The sequence below is a fragment of the Engraulis encrasicolus genome, chromosome 7, assembly GCF_034702125.1.
Source record: "Engraulis encrasicolus isolate BLACKSEA-1 chromosome 7, IST_EnEncr_1.0, whole genome shotgun sequence".
In the NCBI taxonomy this organism is placed as follows: domain Eukaryota; kingdom Metazoa; phylum Chordata; class Actinopteri; order Clupeiformes; family Engraulidae; genus Engraulis; species Engraulis encrasicolus.
In genome coordinates this window covers 43,903,953-43,922,845 of record NC_085863.1, presented here as the reverse complement: position 1 = coordinate 43,922,845, position 18,893 = coordinate 43,903,953, and the positions used below count along the sequence as shown (strand labels likewise).

The 18,893-nt window shown below is 44.5% G+C and overlaps 1 protein-coding gene across 1 annotated transcript; it reads right to left on the bottom strand.

Moving 5' to 3' along the window:
- Positions 1–690: 690 nt before the first annotated feature.
- or41a2 (odorant receptor, family 41, subfamily A, member 2) lies at positions 691–1,674 on the bottom strand. Its single transcript, XM_063202255.1, has one exon. The coding sequence runs from the start codon at positions 1,672–1,674 to the stop codon at positions 691–693; it is 984 nt and encodes a 327-aa protein (XP_063058325.1).
- Positions 1,675–18,893: the final 17,219 nt, after the last annotated feature.

The window sequence follows — 18,893 nt, the reverse complement described above, 5'->3', positions numbered from 1 at the left end:
ACCCATACGTTTATTAGCCTATATGTAAATGATTTTTACAAAACATGTACTTATATTTTTACAATACTTATTTGGAAACATAAATAGCATGACCTCTTACCGATGGGGTCACCAACGGGCCTATTCGCTGAAAATATTCAACTACATTAATAACAACATTGCTATGACATTACTTAGAACCAACAGGTACCCATTGCAGTTTTGGTGACAGTAAGATTATAACATAGGCTCTGCGCTAAGGGGTTAATCAATTTAATAGACAAAGATGGTTAAACACACAGGCTTACCATAGTAGGCTATTGAGGAATTCCTCATGTAGGCTACTTGTACAACCTCATATGTAAACAAAACCTGCTTATTATCCTACACTAGTTAAAATTATTTAGCTTATTATGAAACTACTGCCCCCCTCCTTCCCCGTGGCTCAATTTGGTCTTATAGAACTGTATATCATTGAAACACATATCAGCTTTTATTGTGTGATGGATTCCTATTATACAACACTACAAGTGAACAAAACTGCTTATACCTTAGTCCTAATTCCTGTATTCTATGCAACTACATACGTTTTCCCCTTCATGGCTTTGGTCTTATAACAGCATGACAGTTGAACACACTAGTAGTGTATGATGTGTATGATATTTTATTGTAACATACTATTCCAACGTGGTGCTTAGTCCTTATTATTTATTATGAAATGACTGCTTTCCCCTCATGTGCCACTTTGGTCTTGCGCAGCAGCATGAAGGCCTTGGTGCGGATCTCCTTGGTCTTCAGGGAGTACACTATGGGGTTCAAGCAGGGGGGCATGCAGGTCGACATGGACAGCGTCACCAGCCTCATGTCCATGTCCAGCCGGTAGAAGAGGAAACCCAGGAAATACAGAGTCAGTTTGGGAATGAAGAAAATGGCGACCAGGATGAAATGCTCCGTGCAGGTGGCCAGAGCTTTGAACCGGCTCCCCGCGTTCTTGAGCCTGAACACGGTGACCAGAATGCTGGCGTAGGAGCCGATGATGAAGGCCAGGGGCACGAACATGATGATGATGGACAGGCTGACGGCGGTGGCCCACTGCAGAGAGAAGCCGTTGCACGACAGCTTGGCGACCGGGGTGTAGTCGCAGAAGAAACTGTACACGTCGACGGAGTCGCAGAAGGACAGCCTCGTCATGATCGCACACGCGTACACCATGGTTAGCCCCAATAGGACCCAGAGACTACCCAGAATGCACAGCATGTTGGTGTTTGTGTTGACGGCGTGCTGCCTCAGAGGGAAGCAGATGGCGATGAGCCTGTCGTACGCCAGCACGCCCAGCGAGAAGGACTCCAGCGAGCTGCAGAAGTAGTACACACACATCTGGACGAGGCACTGGTCAAACGGCACAAACGAAAACCTGAACAGGAAAGTCCTCAGCATGCTTGGGATGATGCAGGAGTTGATGATGGTGTCCACCACCGCCAGGTTGGCCACGGCCAGGAACTTGGGGGTGTGCAGCCGGCGATCTAGCCAGATGAGAGACAGCAGGAAAGAGTTGAACATGATGGTGAGGGCGTAAATCACGCCCAGGAAGATAAGGAAGACGTTAGAATGGGCCATGTTGGCCAGGCCCATCACGTGAAAACCTGGAGGATGGATGAGTGTGCCATTTGACAATGCAGCTCTGAGATCCAGCATGTTTGAAACCAACAAGTAGACTACACTTTACTGGACTCGGTGTAAGGAACTCTGTGGCATGTGTCACCTGCGACAGCAGCAGGTAGACATTGCAACATTAAAACATAAACACTTATAAATACAACATTGCCATTAAAAATAAAGATGCAATGTAAGTAACAGTCTCAGTGACAACAACAGTCTCAGTCAGTGTAAATCAGTGGCATGTGTCACCTGCTACAGTTACTGGTAAAGACAGAATGAACCAGCAGCATTAAAATATAAACATAATAAAAAATAAAGAAACAATGTAAGTAACAGTGTCAATAATGGTAACAGTAACAGTCAGTAACTCAAGGTCAGTCAGTGTAAATCAGTGACGTGTGTCACCTGTGGCAGCTACAGATAGACAGAATGATCCAGCAATATTAAAACAGAATTAAAATTAATAGAATAAATATTTACACTAAAAAGAAAGAATTAGCCTAATAAATAGGCTAACAGTCCCAGTAACTCAGTCAATGTGACTCGGTGTAAATCAGTGGCATATGTCACCTGTGACAGCTACGGGTAGACAGAATGATCCAGCAACATCAAAAGAGAAACATTTATAAATACAAAAAATATTTATAATGAAAATGAATAAGCTAAATAAGTGACAGTATAAGTCCTTGCGTCGGTACTTCAGTGACACATGTCACCAATAGTAAAGACAGAAATATCACAAAAAGTAGTTACAATGAGTACAATAAATATTTGCAATAAAAAAATGAATCATTTTAGCAATGCAAGTGTGTCAGTTATTTAGTGCCAGTGACTCTTAAGTAAGTCAGTGACGTGTAACCTGCAACAGCAGGTAAAGACAGAAAGGTCCAGCAACATCAACACAGAAACACTTACAATTAATATAAGTAAGACATGTATTTACAATAAACACAAAGAATGAATGCACATCATTTTCACATAAAAATACTTTCAAGCATCAAAGAAAAATGTCACAGATTGAAAGAGAAAACACGTTTTGTAAAATCAAATATACATGTTCAAATTTTAAAACATTACACACTTGTGGATAGGGACATTGAGAACAGGCATTATGTTTAAGAGCATGTACTTCTTTAGAAAATCAAGCTTCTACTGTATATATATATATAATAATATATACTGTGGACAAATATCCCATCAACAGGGCTTCAAAACGAGGCAAAGGACAAATAAATCAGCAAAGCCTGTTTTCCAGTCCCTGCTAACAGGTGTGCATAAACTAAACTGTGTCATATGTCACATGTAATGCTTTCCTGGCAAGACTTCCAGGTACCTGCATTGAAGAAGTAGCAGAATCTGACATATACTGTATATATGTGGTGTTGGAAGCCCCATAGTGCCTTGTTAAAGCAGCAATAGAGGTCCCATAGGGCTACATGTTGTCAAAACTTTGCCAATTTGTAATAGGATGGCATTGAGGGACAGGATTGTATTGGAAGCAAAACATCCCAGAAGCCACAATCATGATATGTATTTTGCTCACAACACAATCTGTATTTCCCTATGGAATGGGTATGATACGATGAGGTTAATTAAGGTATAATAAGATGCAATTTTAGATTAAAAAAATGTTGTTGTCTATGAAAGAAAGCTGTTTTATATGCCTATAATTTTGTTAAACATAAAATATCACAGATGACCATGCTCAGAAGAACATGTTACTGGGACTTGATGGAAATGCATGTCTGTACAGTATGCATCTTTGTACCCCGATCATGTGAATCTGGCCCATTGCACAATGTGCTTTACAGTGTGTGCAGATAATTGTAACCAGAGAGCTAACCAAAGATAATATTATACATTCATTAATAATATAAGAGATCCAAAAATACAGGTCTACAACAGGGTTCCCCAACCTCTGGGTCTGAGGGCTATACCAAGGGCTGCCTGAGTACTAGGGGCTACTCGAGGGCTACTTGATTGTTCAAAATCCTCTACCAATGTTTTGACATTGTTCTCTAATCACACTGATTGAATGATAATTTGATACTAGGTTGTAAAGAAATAAGCCTATTCTTTATAGGTTAGAAATAAATGTTGTCATATTTAGAAAGAGAAAAACATGAACTGTTACCGTAGTCACTATTTTTAATCATCCTTGGTGGGCACGGGCACCATGTTGGTGATGTCTGGCCTACATATTTCATCCACAGAGCCATAATTTTTATGCAGGGTGGATAGACCGCCAAGGAAGATTAAATGGACACTACTGCATATTAGCCAGAGTGGGGCAGTAGAGACCAGAGACAGCAACCGTCATGTTTCATTCACTCACTTACAGGAGGTTAGAGGAACGCTTAATTTCACTGTTTAATTTCACTCATTGCCACTGTTTCATAAAAATCCAACTGCAGGTATTTGGCTGTAGAACTACTGTGAGGTATTTGGCCAGATTTGGCTGTAGAATTTTCCGTCTACCGGTATTCAGCAAATCCAATCCGAAGAAATAAAGACATTTCTGCTTACATGCCATAGATGTTGCCTTGTCTACCACCGGTGATTATCTCATGTGTGTCATCCGTTCAGACTGATGCTGTAAAACAAATGCATGGAGTACACAGAAACAAATGCAGTGTTAATTCATCACATTAAGTGTAGGACCAAATACACTAGAAGATTCAAATCAACTCTCTAAGTGTTGAATTCACTCTATAAAAATGTACCGATTGCAGTCTGCAGTGGGAGCAGCATCGAGGCCTTGTTAGCTGTTTTGAGCTCCTCCACGCAGGGTGGGCGCTAGACATAAGCAGAGTACGCAGAGCCCTTAGGGCACCATCCAGTTATTGTTTAATTATGAGGGGAGGCTCCTGACCAGTTATGCCTAGGGCCTCCAAAGCCTTAGCAGCGTCCCTGCCTCCACGTCTGTCTTATTACAGTAAACGCACATCATCACTCGGCCAAGACTTGTCCAAACCCTCAGACTTAAATGAGGGATTGGAAGGCATGGTCCACAGACTTAAATTAACGCACAACACTTCAGTCTGACTAGTGATTTCCACTGGGCTTATAATGTGTGACACACACACATGCGCACACGCAAACTCTTGCACGCACGCACACACACACACATGCAGGCTGGCAGGCATGTGCACGCGCACACGCACACGCACGCGCACACACACACACATATGCAGGCTGGCAAGCATGCGCACACGCACACACACACGCACACGCACACACACATAAAACCTTCACAAAAACCTGCTCATTAATTTATTTTGAATATTATTCAGACAGTCCGTGGCTATAGTGGGAAGCTAACTGCTGCAAGGACTGTTTTAAGGAGCAGGAAATCTCCATGTCCCTGGGATATAAAAATGCATTAAAATGAGAGTCGTCCACAAGGCTGCTGTTTGTCAGCAGCGCTTAATAAATGGCTAAGGCCTTGTTGATGTGCTACAGAGCAGAGATGGGACCAAGTCACTAATTTGCAAGTCGCAAGTAAGTCTCAAGTCCTTCCAATCAAGTCCGAGTCAAGTCACAAGTTACGACACATTTGACCAAGTCAAGTCCAAGTCCAAGTCATGCCAAAGCCAAGTCAAGTCAAGTCCAAGTCCAAGTCGTGCCAAAGCCAAGTCAAGTCCAAGTCCAAGTCTTATTTTTTCCAAGTCATTAACAAGTCACCTTGTATTATATGTGCAATATTGACAATTACCTTTGGTCATAAATTCATTACCTCTCCACACTGCTTTGCATGTCCCCCTTCGCCAGTCATGTCCCGAAAATCGACCATGGTATACCATGATTTCAGTTTTTTGAGCATGGTTCGGCATTGGTTTTTGGTTTTACTAGGTTTAACTATAAATTGAACCATGGTTTTACTCTGAAAACTAACCATGGTTTTACCACGGTTTATAATTATTCATTAAATTACTTTTATCTTTTATCCAACGCATATATTGGTGACAGTCCTTTGAGCAATATGGGGTTAGGTGCCTTGCTCAAGGGCACTTCAGTCATGGATGGAGATGGGTTTAAGGGTGGGATTCAAACCTGCAACTCTGTGATCTCCAGCCCAACTCCCTAACCATTACAGCACGGCTGCAGACAAGCTTTCATGTTTGTTTGGGTGACCATGCAACCCACAATTGATCATATATATTTTTTAGCATGGTTTTTGACTATGGTTGAAGGTAAATCATTTATTTTTCTTTCTTTCATGCATTTTTTTCACACACAAAATGCAAAAATATATATATATTCATTGACTTGGAGCACAATTGCAAGTCATTGCAAGCTAAAACTGTCAAGTCGAGTCAAGTCTCAAGTCAATAGCGTACAAGTCAAGTCAAGTCTCAAGTCTGGCAAGTCAAGTCTCAAGTCGAGTCATTTTGTGACTCAAGTCACAAGTCAGTCCGAGTCACAAGTCACAAGTCCACATCTCTGCTACAGAGTACACAAGGGAGAAGGGACCTAGACCTTGCTGCTGCTGTGATCATAGATTTATCAAATAAGCATCCCTAACACCATTGTTTGGCTCTGATGCAACGTGCTCATAGAGTTTTGCACCTCTTTTGTAAGCCTTTCCCCTTTCCAGTTGTTTCAAAGTGCATGCTATCTAAGTATCTATACATCCACCTCCCCCCTTTTTGTTCTTACATAGACACACAGTGCAGCCCTTTATGTATTGCCTGGAGTACTTGTATCTGTTTTGTTGCTTTGTCTATAGTGCATTTGTGTTCTGTTTTTGCTGCGACGCCTTGTTCGCTATTGAGGCCTCTCTTGTGGTGCTCTTTAAAGGGAGACTCTTGAATAAAGCATTCAAAAAGGTTTTATGCACCGGAGTGAGACTGTAACCTGCTAGTTCTCCTGGGTAATGCATGTTTCAGTTAGATTGTTTTGCAGTATTTGTATTGGTGTTTGTGTGGATGTGTGAGGGATGTGTTGCTTGTTTACATCATTCGTAATGGGTGCCTGAAATACCTGTCAAGGAGGTGTCAGTGGTCCCTTTGCGCCTTTTGAAATTATTATCTGACAAAATGAAAGTGCTCTCTAAGGGACGATGCCTCAGACTCCGACTGTGTCGAGATAGGGCTCATAAATTACCTCAGAAAACAACAACATACGAATGCACAACCACACACACACATACACGCACGCATGCACACGCACACAAACACACACACACACACACACACACACACACACACACACACACACACACACACACACATACACACACACACACACACACACACACACACAAACACACACACACACACACACACACACACACACACACACACACACACACACACACACACACACACACACACACACACACACACACAGCACACAGAGTCCCCCCCTAGTATCTGTTTAATGCTGTCTCCACAGGCCCTCTTAACTGCAAGCCTTGAAACACAGGGAACAAGACGAGATTAATGAAACGATTCTCCCCGGGTCTCCAGGTGCTTGTTAAGCCGTGAGTTATCTGCTGGTGGGAGCCAGGGGTGTGCCCTGCACTCTCACATCGAGGGAAACCGACAGGGGTGGCAAAGAGGTCAGTTGCTCTGGGCCTAGGAGAGATGGGGCCCAGAATTGGGCCCAAGTTACATTATATGTATTAGTGGGATATCTTTCAGATGACTTTGTCCCGGGCCCGGCCAAACATATCAGCAGTCCTGCTCACATCCCCCCCCCCCCCCCATCCCCCCCCTTTAAGTCTTCCGTCTCTCGCTGATGCATTAAAGGGCGCTGACCTGTGACCTGACAGGAAGAAAATGTAATCCTGGAGATAATACTCACGCCTCCTCGCTCCCAGGGAAACACCGATAAACACGCTGAGCGCTTGTCTGTGAACATCGATTGGATTGTGGCCAGGATTCAGGGCTGGGCTGGTCGTCTGGCATGTAGGGCATTTTCCTGGTGGGCAGACAATCCCAAGTTGTCCGTTACTGCTGTTTGTTTGTTTTCTCAGGGAGTGACGTACAGTTAAGAGGGTGCAGACCATTGGCCCATCTTCTATATACGTAGACAGTAGACTGAGTCAAGCAAGATAGAGTGCACAAATTATTTGTATTTTGTACACAATAGAAGAATCAGTGTTAATTCAACACGTAGAGAGTACTCTGGGACCTAATGCAGGCCTAATCTACACAAGATGTTAAACCAGCTCTCTGATATTGAATTGACAATGCATTTTTTTTTTACTGTGAATGTGAGAGGGGCCAGTTCAATCCAAAAATGCCCGGGTATGTTTTTTCCCCGGTCAGCCCTGGCAGGGTAGGAGTGTCCTCCACCGCGTACTGCTGTTGTTCTTCATCTTCCCTCCTGCAGTTTATTGATCATACAGTAGCCCCCAAAGCTTTGCACGGCTGGGCTGGGCATTTCCTAATAAGGGTATTTCATCTTTCCTTGGTGCTGCATTTTTAAACTTTAACTTAAAAAAAAAACTCAGTGTGTCTGACTGCCATCTGGTGCCATGGGAGAATAGGGCGGGCATCCTGGTAATCTAAGATCACTGCTAACGTTCATATTACATCTGTTGCCCAGATGCATCTGTAAATAGATGACGAATAATTTGTATTTTATATATACAAGGAAGCTGAGAGCTGTGGCTGGGCCCAGGAAAAAGTAATCTGAAAGGGCACCCAATACAGAAAATGTAATGGTGACCCATTTCTGGGCCTACTCTGGGACTCAATACACTGTCAAAATATGTTAAATCAACTCTCTAAGTGTTGTAACTTTCCCACTTGTCCATCAGGGCGTTCACTTTTTCTCTGTGGTATTCTCTTTGGTGTAGGGGCTGTAAAACTTGTGTGCAACTAGGAACTGAAGACTACATTTTTGTGCTGTTTTTTTTGGCTACAGTGATTGCCGTTTTTAGTAGGCTGGCAGATAAATACAAAAAAACTGCAATCTTCAGTGCCTGAGATTTCCTAGTTTTACTCATGATTGACAGTAAATTGAGTGGAGCAATGTGAATGTACTGTACTAATGTGAAGCCCAGTGTTCCATGCCTTGCTGTGGGAGGCAAGTGATGGTGAAGCAAAACCAAGATGAGCGGTGCACAAAGACGAGCAAAGTGACACGGAAAAGTTGAACCTCATACAAATGAGAATCAGGGTTTTTTTTTTCTGTGGAAATGAATCAAATCAACTGTAGTTTCATGGATTTGATTTGCCATTGCCGTCTGTAGGCTACACCTTGGAGCTATCACAGCGGAACACTGAAGTTAACTTTGTTTCAATTTGTTTCAGGCAATTCAGGGCATGTATCAGCTATTGTACAAAGAGGTGCTGAAATAAGAAGTGTTTTAACTTTTTCAAACATGGAGGCCTAGCACATAATTTGTCTATACGTACAAATATGCATACTATTGTATGTGTGCTTGCAGGGTTCTTCACGTGTTACTCATATGTAACTCAAGGAGTGGTCTTTTTCTTTTCCCACATTCACCTTGAACATATCACATGATTTAGGAAGTTTCGATTGTTTTCATGAAGACATTATAACTTGTGATTTTTTATTTATTTTTGCCCTTCTGCATCAACAACATAATTTTACTGGCAGTTTTTAAAAGGCTTCTGATACAGGTTTGTTAATTGAGAGTAATTCAGATTTTTGCTGAGAATGTTTTACTGTGTGTTAATGGCTTAGCTCTTTGCCAAAGTATCCATAAATCACCTATACTTTGAAAATATTTCATTAGTATCTGACAACATTTTGATTAAGGAATTTAAGATAGAAATTATGATGATATGTGATCACATCATAATGTGTACCTCAGTATCCCATCACTCTTGTCAAAAGCCCTAATTAATGTATGGGCTGGTAATGATAATAATGAGAGCGCACTTCTGTACATTCATTTATCATCTTGAGTTTTGAAACGGCTCTGTAAAAATGTGAAGGTTCCTCAAAAAAACCTCAGTTGGTTCTTGGAGAGAAACCCTAAAGGTCCCCAGAGGAACCTGAACGTTTTCAGAAGAACCCTCAGAGAACTCAAACTTAACCCCTTAGTGCAGAGTCTATGTTATAATTTTACTGGTGCCAACATTATAATGGCTATGCCTTAATCTGTTACTTAAGGCTCTCTGCAATGTCATAGCAATGTTGTTATGATGTAGTTGAGTATTTCAGCAAATAGTGAATAGGCCCACCGGCAACCCCATCTTCACTAATAGCGCATTCAGGCCTACTGAGAACCGTGCTGGAGCCCGTTCCCGCACCTAATCGCGAACCGACTGTCGTGTTCACGCCACAGATGTTTGCGTTCGCGAACCAGAATATTGGTTCGCAATGCGAACCGCAAAATACTAGGTTTTTCTCTGCGAACCGTGACGACAGCGTGGTCGTCAGGTTCATCCGGGTAACACAGTCACGTGTGGAAAAAGTTCAGAGCCCGGTATGAACACTGGCGGTTCGCAGACAAACACTTTAGTGCCGAACGTAACTGGTGTGAGCACCGACACCGGCTCCGTTCTGGTCGGCCTGAAAGCCATATAAGAGGCTACAGTAATGATACACATGGTAACTTTTTGAGCAATGTTGCCAGGCAACACCATGGTTAACTATGCATTTTCTGATGGAATGGCTGAAAAAGTTGTCTGCTGAATCCAAGCTCTCCTAATAAAAACGTCATGTGTTTAACAGTTTACGTAACATCTTATAGTTTCTTTGTCCAGACAGACTGCTCAAAAAGTTGCCCAATGTATCATCACCTTTACCGTCTCTTCCATAGTGACAATCAAAGTGTTCCTCAAAGAACCTTTAAGGGTTCTTCAGTTTGAGGAACCCATAAAAGGTTCTCGGAGCCTTGGTGTTCTTGGGGTTCTTTCAAGCGCCTACACCTGTAGGCTCATCAGAGAAGCTTTCGGGGTTCCCCCACTATGAAAATGAAGGCTTCTTTGAGGAACCTTTGATCTAATGTTTTTGTTATTGCACAGAATTACAGCGAGGGCTCCATGTGTGTGATGGGCACTCCACCTGGCAGAACGGTGCACATTATGATGCAAGAGGTCTGAAGACATGCTCTAAAAACTGTTACATATTATTTTTTTCAATTGTCTCTTGTTATGACTTTATTAACCCTTTTATGTAGAGGTTAATATTTCCTTTGTAAATACTGCATGTTCTGTACATGCAGCACCAATAAACTTGTATTCAATTTGCCAAATCTTGTGATGATTCAGATGCAATAGGAGTTCTAGGTCATTTTAAGGCTAACAGAACAGTACAGTTGTGAAGTGCGGAGACGGCTACGGTGCGCGGTGTTGTGCAACCCTCCTTGTGCCAATTTGCATTTAAATGCCCCTTTCCATTCCTGACTGCCTGACTAGCTACCGCACAGAAGAGGATTGAGGCCATCATCCGGCACTTTCTTTTTTCTTCTCTAATATGCTAATAGGCCCGCACCACTCATGGCTGGAGATAATAACTCGCTATTGGAGTGAGTGTCTGCTTGACCCCCCCCCATCCACCCCATCCCTACCCTCACCTCTCAACAGGGGTGCTGGCAGCTTTTGCCGTGCCCTGGACTAATCATCCGAACCCCAACAATACATACAATGTAATGGGGATCCACTTCTGGGCTCCCCCCCTCTCCGTGGGCCCGGAGCAACTGACCCCTTTGACCTTCCCCCATCGCCTTCCCTGGCTTGACAACCCCCGCCACCACCGCCCGCCCTCCACTCCTCTGGAGTGAGGTGTGTGTAACGAGAAAGGAGAGTGAGAGAGAGGGTGAGAGAGAGAAAGCAGGGCAGGCAAAGGAACAGACAGAGGCAGAGGCCCACACACACATGCACGCACACACACACACACACACACACACACACACACACACACACACACACACACACACACACACACACACACACACACACACACACACAAAGACACAGACGTTCCCTAAGGCTCTCGGAGCGAGCGTATAGCGAAGTCGGTGGCATCGGTGCGGGACGGATGAGGGGAGTGAATGCTTCCTTCCTCTTCTCTTCTCTCCTCGCCCGACTTCCTCTCCCTCCCTTTAATCTCCTCTTCGCGTGTACACGCACACTCGCGCGCCCCTGTTCACTTTTCTTATATTTCGCTTAACTCTGCACAAATTCCAATACGGAGCGAGTAAGGGGTAGGGGTAGGGAGTAAAAGGGGGAGGGGGGGGAGGGGGCGGTTAGAGGTAATTGGCTTTCTGAAGGGACAGACACAGGGGCAAAGTGTTGAGGGCAGGGTGGCTTTTTTTAGGTTGTGGTCTGTGCACGGACCTACCGGGCCCAAGCCCAGGGGCCCAAGAGCCAAGGGGACCCTGAGGCCCAAGCCTCTGTGCTACGAAAAAAAAAACTTCATTATTGGTCTATATTTGTGTTCTCATATTGTGGTAAGATAACATTGCACTTTTACCGTATTTTCAATTTTTCTCAAGGGAGGAAGGGGTAGGGGTAGGGAGTAAGATGGTGGGGGGCAGTTAGAGGTAATTGGCTTTCTGAGGGGACAGACACAGGGGGCAAGTTTTTGAGGGCAGGGTGGCTTTTTTTAGGTAGTGGTCGGTGCAAGGGGGTTAGGTACTGTAGGTAGCGGAGCATGAAGAGACGGTATAGATGAGGCCTTTCTCCTGTCAGGTTCCTCAGCAAGAACGGATTACTGCACGGGCCTACCGGGCCCAGGCCCAGGGGCCCAAGAGCCAAGGGGGCCCTGAGGCCAAAGGCTCCGTCCGCACAAAAAAACCCACTTCATTATTGGTCTATATTTGTGTTCTCATATTGTGTTAAAATAAAATTGCACTTTTACTGTATTTTCTTTTTTTTTCGAGGGAGAAACCCCCGAACCCCAATCAACAAAGCTTCTCAAACATCTTTGCCAAACACCCAAACCTTTTTGAACCTCGCCTTTCAGAGAGGGGCCTTTCTTGTTGTCTGACACTAGGGCCCTGTCCTTCAGAGTGAATGTCCTGGGAATGTGGGAACCGTTTATGCATGACCAAGGTCATAGTGCTTTCACATCACCTATACGACATACTGGTACTCAGGACAATTTATGGTCCAGGCGACTAGTGTCTGATGGACGACGGTGTGGAAGTGACAGCATTTCTCTTGGCTAAAGGGCCCTACAGAGCTGTAAAGGAGGTGAGGTGCTTTTCTTCGGCTGCTAACATTAAAATGACTCTGGTGGACAGGGCTTAACATTAACTTTTTCACCCACCAGCCACTGTGGCTAGTGGTTTTCCCAAGTCACTAGCCATTCAGGTATTCCACTAGCCACAGATTTTCTATTGTTTTTTTTTCTTTCTTTATTATGATAAGTGTACGTCTAACCTAAAAAGATGAGGTGCTAAAGCAAGATGAGTGTACAGCTTTCTACATGGAAGTATATCAAGCAAACAGAAACTAAGTTACTGGGCTTTTTCTTGAACTTGAATGCAAACAATTGATGCACAAGGGGAAAACAACAGAATATAGGCTACTATGATGCGTATGTCATACCAAAGACTAAACTGCCAGCCAAATTGGCTAGTGACACTGAAAGTATTACTAGCCACAGCCAAGTTTTACCAGCATTTGGCCGGTTGGCACGCAGGTGCCAGTGTCAAGTCCTGCTGGTGGATGTTTATACTTGTGGCAAGGTGTGGTTTTATGGCTTTTCTGTGAATAGATAGCAAAACCAGCTGTAATGTTTATTTGTCGTGAAATGGTGTCTGAAATTATGACCAGAAAGAGGACAAGATACAAGGTTTGTACGCGAAGAAAAATAAACTACTTTATTATCATCTTTTTACGTTTTGCATTTTAATCCTTACAACCAACCCTTACAGAATATCTGGTCACATCAGATCACTTTCCAAATTTGTATTTCTTATTCACCTACAGTAAATACAGCTTTCTTCTCTTCACTTTAAAGTACAGTATAGTACATACAATATAGATGATGTTGTGACCACATTTCCCTTTCCTCTTGCAGTGCTGAATGATCCTGCTCAATGTTGCAGGAGACACGCTGAGTCCTGCAGAAGCCCGGAGGCGAAGATCTATTTACCTTATTGCTTCTTTGTTTACGGTTACAGTAAGCCACTGGGGCCAAGGCTGAGAACTGCAACAATATTCTGTGTATGTGTGTGTGTGTGTGTGTGTGTGTGTGTGTGTGCGTGTGCGTGTGTCTCTGTGTGTGTCTATGTGTGTGTGCGTGTGCCTGTGTGTCTCTGTGTGTGTGTATGTGTGTGTGTGTCTCTGTGTGTGTGTGTGTGTGTGTGTGTGTGTGTGTGTGTGTGTGTGTGTCTCTATGTGTGTGTGTGCGTGTGCGTGTGTCTCTGTGTGTGTGCGTGTGTGTGTGTGTGTGTGTGTGTGTGTGTGTGTGTGTGTGTGTGTGTGTGTGTGTGTGTGTGTGTGTGAGAGAGTGCGTGTGTGTGTGTGTGTGTGTGTGCACGTGCGCGCGCGCGCACGCGAGAGAGAGAGAGAGAGAGAGAGAGAGAGAGAGAGAGAGAGAGAGAGAGAGAGAGAGAGAGAGAGAGAGAGAGAGAGAGAGAGAGAGAGGAGGCAGTGTCTGGTGTCTGGGGGCCTTCTTTGTTGATGAACTCTACCATAATGGGTCTGCTGCTTTCCCTCTGCCCCCCGAGTGTGTTTCTCTAATGCTGCTGCACTAATTAGATTGCCTTTGCTCCTGCAACATGCCCCCCGGACCACCTCCCCACTCTTAGACAACACCAAGACCACCACCCCACTCTTAGACAACACCAAGACCACCACCCCACTCTTAGACAACACCAAGACCACCTCCCCACTTGCCTTTGCTCCTTCAGCAGGACCACCCCCGGACCACCTCCACACACTTTAGACAACACCAAGACCACCACTTCCCCCATCCGTTGCCTTTGCTCTTTCAACATGCCCCCCCCACTGCCTTCACCCCCCGTTCTGCCCCCCCTCCCCTTCTCATCGGCCTCCTCGCTGGGGGGTCTGAGCACCTGTAAAGACAACACCAAGTCCATCAGCCCTCATGCACCCCCACAGCCGCCTCCACTTGCTTCAGAGGGGGGCTGAAAAGAGTGAAGACAACATCAACACCCACAACCACCCCCCCACCCCCAACCGCCCCTCCATCTCCCATCCTCATCTCATACTTGGTTTAGTCTGAGTAGAAGGCTCATAATGACTCCAGTAATGTTCTTAGTTCTATCGTCTCTGATGACGCCATCCCGTTTCAACCCACACCCCTATCCCCATCCACAATCCCTATCGCTCATCGCTGTCCCCAGCACCGCATTGCCATCACCTGTTTCCCTGGGGGTCTGAGAACCTCCAGCCTCCAACCCCCCATTCCCCATGGTCATCACCCCCAGGCTCACAGACAGGTGGGAAACAAATGGGTGAATTGTCCCGGGCTCAGGGAGAATGGAGGGCATAAGTGGGACTCCCATTACATTATGAGAGTGAGGGGGGCCTTTTCAGATGATTTTGTCCTGGGCCCTGGGAAAAGCTGTCAGCGGCCCTGATCACCCACTTCACTGAATGCTTGGCTCTAAATTAACTATTTTCATCGCCAGCAATCACTAGCCAAACTCACACTCAGTAATGGGTAAAAGTAGCTAGTAAAGTGGGTAGTAAAAGTGACTTCCACCAGCCAAACTCACACTCACAAATGGCTAATGGTGTCTGGTCAAGTTTTCCTTTCCACCAATCAAACAGAATTTTCATTAGCATTTGGCTGATTACAGTAGGTGTTAATCTAGAGCCCTGCTTGTAAAAACACCCAACCAACCCCTCACACCAACTCTCCCTCCTCCCCTCCGCCCTCGTTTACCCAAGTGGCCCCCTGTTGGAGACCAGGGATGCAACAACATTGTTTCTAAGTCTACCCCTTAATGAGTCATCAGTAAACACACCGATGCACAGTACAGTTTAATTAATCATCTGAGGGGGGAATTTTATGCTCTCTCACTGGTTGTATCCGATTTTTTATGACACAATCTCATCTCCGCCAAGGGGGCTGCCAGCACAGCATTAACGGCAAAAGTTTTGCAGTTTGTTCTACAAGATCGACCAAAAATAAACTCGCAGCAATAACCTGATACTTTTGTCCAGAACTGCCTGTGCTATCTGCAGTGTCTGTGTCTGTGTCTTGTACACGGAGGAGCTGTACACGGTGATCGTTCGCTCTCTTCCTCGCTGAAACTGAGCAAGCTCGTCTCGTCTCGTCTAGCCCCGTTCCCATTATCATTTAAAGTGCTGCCTGCCTGCCGCACGCTCAACCTTGCCTGGCTGTGTGGCCCTCTGTGTTTAAGTATTTATTCCAGTCAAACCATGTTAATGGGCTCAGTGGAAACTTCCTGGTAAGGGTTGAAGTTTCTCTACCACTTCTTGGGAGCCATTGGTCGTGAAGGAGCACACAGGGAGGGCCCTCTCAAGACCAAAGAATCTTTATTGAATGAGCAGGTTAAAGCCTGCACATCCGAAACGTCTCACCTGGGGAGCAGGACAACCAAATCGATTTAAAAGATAAATAAAAGTCTGCTTCGACCAGGATTTTTCTGCTCCCACTTAAAAATAATAACGTTTTGGGTGAAAACCCTTCTTGTCCTTAAATGGACACTGTACAGGAAATGGTCAAAAAAGGTACTGCAACTAACTGGGCTGCCTATTGCCAAATTTGATATTTACATGAAAGTTTACTAAGTAATAAACAAATATTTTCTACTATGGTCCAAGTACTGTCATGTTTGCAGCTAAAAATGGCTATTTTTTGAAATTCAAAATGGCGGACCATGGAGAAGATCCCCCTTTTCATGTATGAAAAGTGCAATTTTTCCAGTCATAATGAATATATCTAGACGCCCCTAGTGACCACAAATCAAATTGCGGGACAACACATTCCAATTTTGTCAGGATCTGGACTTTGTGTTGTTTTTGTGCTCATGTTTCCCAGTCTTTCCCATGTGCTCTGTTTCTTGCCTGTTTTGGTTTCCTTGTGTTTTTGTTTACATTTTAGTCCTGTCACCTTCTCAGTCCATGTGCTTTTGTTTTTCCTGTCATGTGTTCTGCCCCACCCCTTGTTTGTGTCACCTGGTTTACTTGTCTCTTGTTTGCCCTGTTTAGGCCCCCTGATTGTTTCCACCTGGTACCTGCCCCTTTTCTCATTTCCTTGTTATCCTCCTGTTACCCATGCCTGCTCTCTGTCATTGTCTGCACCTGGTTACCCTTCTTAGTCATTGTGTTCTCCTATTCTAGTTAGTCTTGTTTATCCTTGCCATTGTTTCCAACTGTCTTGGGGTCCGTTTCTCGATTCTTGTTGTTGCTAACCGTCTTAAGACCGTCTTACCATTCCCTTGGATTTAGTGGTGAGCGTCGCTGTCGAGAAACAGGTGAGTCGCTCTTACGAAGGACGTTGCTACCGTCGTTAGCAAAGACGCTTTCGAGATACGGACCCCTGTTATATCTACATTGTCTTTGATTGCCCGTCTCGTTTGCCCCGGTCTCATTTTCTGTCCCTGATTCGTTGTCTGCCCACCTGTGCCCCATTGTGTTCTGTCCTATCATGTGTTCCCCTGTAATTGCTACCGTGTATTTAAGCCCTGTGTTTCTGTTGTCCCGTGCTGCGTCATTTCTCCGATTTGTCTTACGTTGCATTTCCCTGTTCTTCTGCCAGACCCGTGTTCGTAGTAAGTGTCTTCTATGTAGTAAGTGCCTTAGTGTTTTGTATCTCTGTAAATGTTTTCCCCCTTCCATTTTTGATCGCCTGAGCGTTTGGTTTCTTTTGTAGTCCTTTTAGTTAATAAAACCCTGACCCCGTACCTCCTGTTTCATGTGCTGCATTTGGGCTCTCCAACTGAAAACCTTGACAAATTTGACAAAAAAGAAGGCAGAAAGACTTAAAATGAAAATAAGGTGTAACATAGTCAAATGTTCTATCAAGCAGCTTCCTTGGCGGAGGTCTGCACTCTCTGAGTGCTTCTAGTTACTCTTTTACTCTTAGAGTATACAAGTCAAACGAGAAAATTAAGGAGTAGAAAAGAGAACGATTTCAACAAAGTATAACGAGTAGGTTTTTAGGATAGAAAGTTGGGTGGTCCTGCAAAATAATAGAGCCTCTTGTAGTGGTAGCAAGTGATTAGTTAGGTGACATCAGTCTCTCAGTTCTCTTTGTTCATTCCTGCTTGTCTGTCCGTCCGTCCGTCCGTCCATCTGCCCATTTGTCCTCATTGGTCTGTACAGTATGTCTGTTTGTAGGCATATATCTTTCCGTCTGTCTCTCTGTTTTTCTGTCTTTGTTTGGCTGTTCGTGCGTTTGTCTTCCAGAGAGACATCTCTCTCTCTCTCTCTCTCTCTCTCTCTCTCTCTCTCTCTCTCTCTCTCTCTCTCACCATCGTTGCCTCTTTATAGATCCAATTCTATCTGTCTGTCAGTTGCAATGTCTTATGTCTAACTGTCTGCTAGCCTGTCCATGAGCTCAGTGTTCTGTCTGCTCTGTCTTGTTTTAGCATGTCTGGACTGAGCTCTGGCTAGTCTCCCAGTGGGTAATGGTCATCAGGGGGACGTGGCTTGGACAGTCTCAACACACAACGTAATTAGCGAGGTTGCGGCCATCTGCTGAATGGATGGATTGGCCGGAGGGACGGAAGACATCAAGGGGGGGAAACAGGTCACTTACCCTGGGCCTAGGCAGAGAGGGGGGCCAGAATTGGGTCCTCATTACATTGTATTTATTGGGTAGGGTGGGCCCTTTTAGATGACTTTGTCCTGGAGGACCCTGCCAAAGCAATCAGCAGCCCTGGGGTGCATTTCTCGATACCATAGTTGCTAACTATGTTAGCTACTTTGTTGTTCGCAATCGAATTTCCCATTGACAACTACCCAAGTTGCTAACTGGCTAGTAACTTTGCTTTCGAGAAATGCACCGCTGGATAGGCAGGGCGTCGTAGGGCTACAGCCTTCCCTGGTGACAGGCACTGGTGGACCTAAGGAGCCGAGTGAACAGCCAGGGGATTCCCATTGCTATGTGTGTGGCCATATGGGTAGAGCACTTGTAGTATACCATAATATAAACGGTTTCATATTCAAGGCCAAGAAAGGAAAATGTGTGCTTGTACCTATAGCAATCTTCTAACTGATAGTGTACCTTTGATTGAACTGATGTAGGGGAGGTAGTGTTTTCTTTGTAGTGTGTCGAACATTTCTTTGTATGCAGTCTCATATTGTCTTACAGTCTTATATTGTGATTACACAGTATATAGGCCTAATTTATAACCCACCTATTCGGCTGAAGAT

Excerpts from the sequence above, each read along its gene's own strand:
- or41a2 (XM_063202255.1), bottom strand. The coding sequence starts at position 1,674 with ATGCTGGATCTCAGAGCTGCATTGTCAAATGGCACACTCATCCATCCT.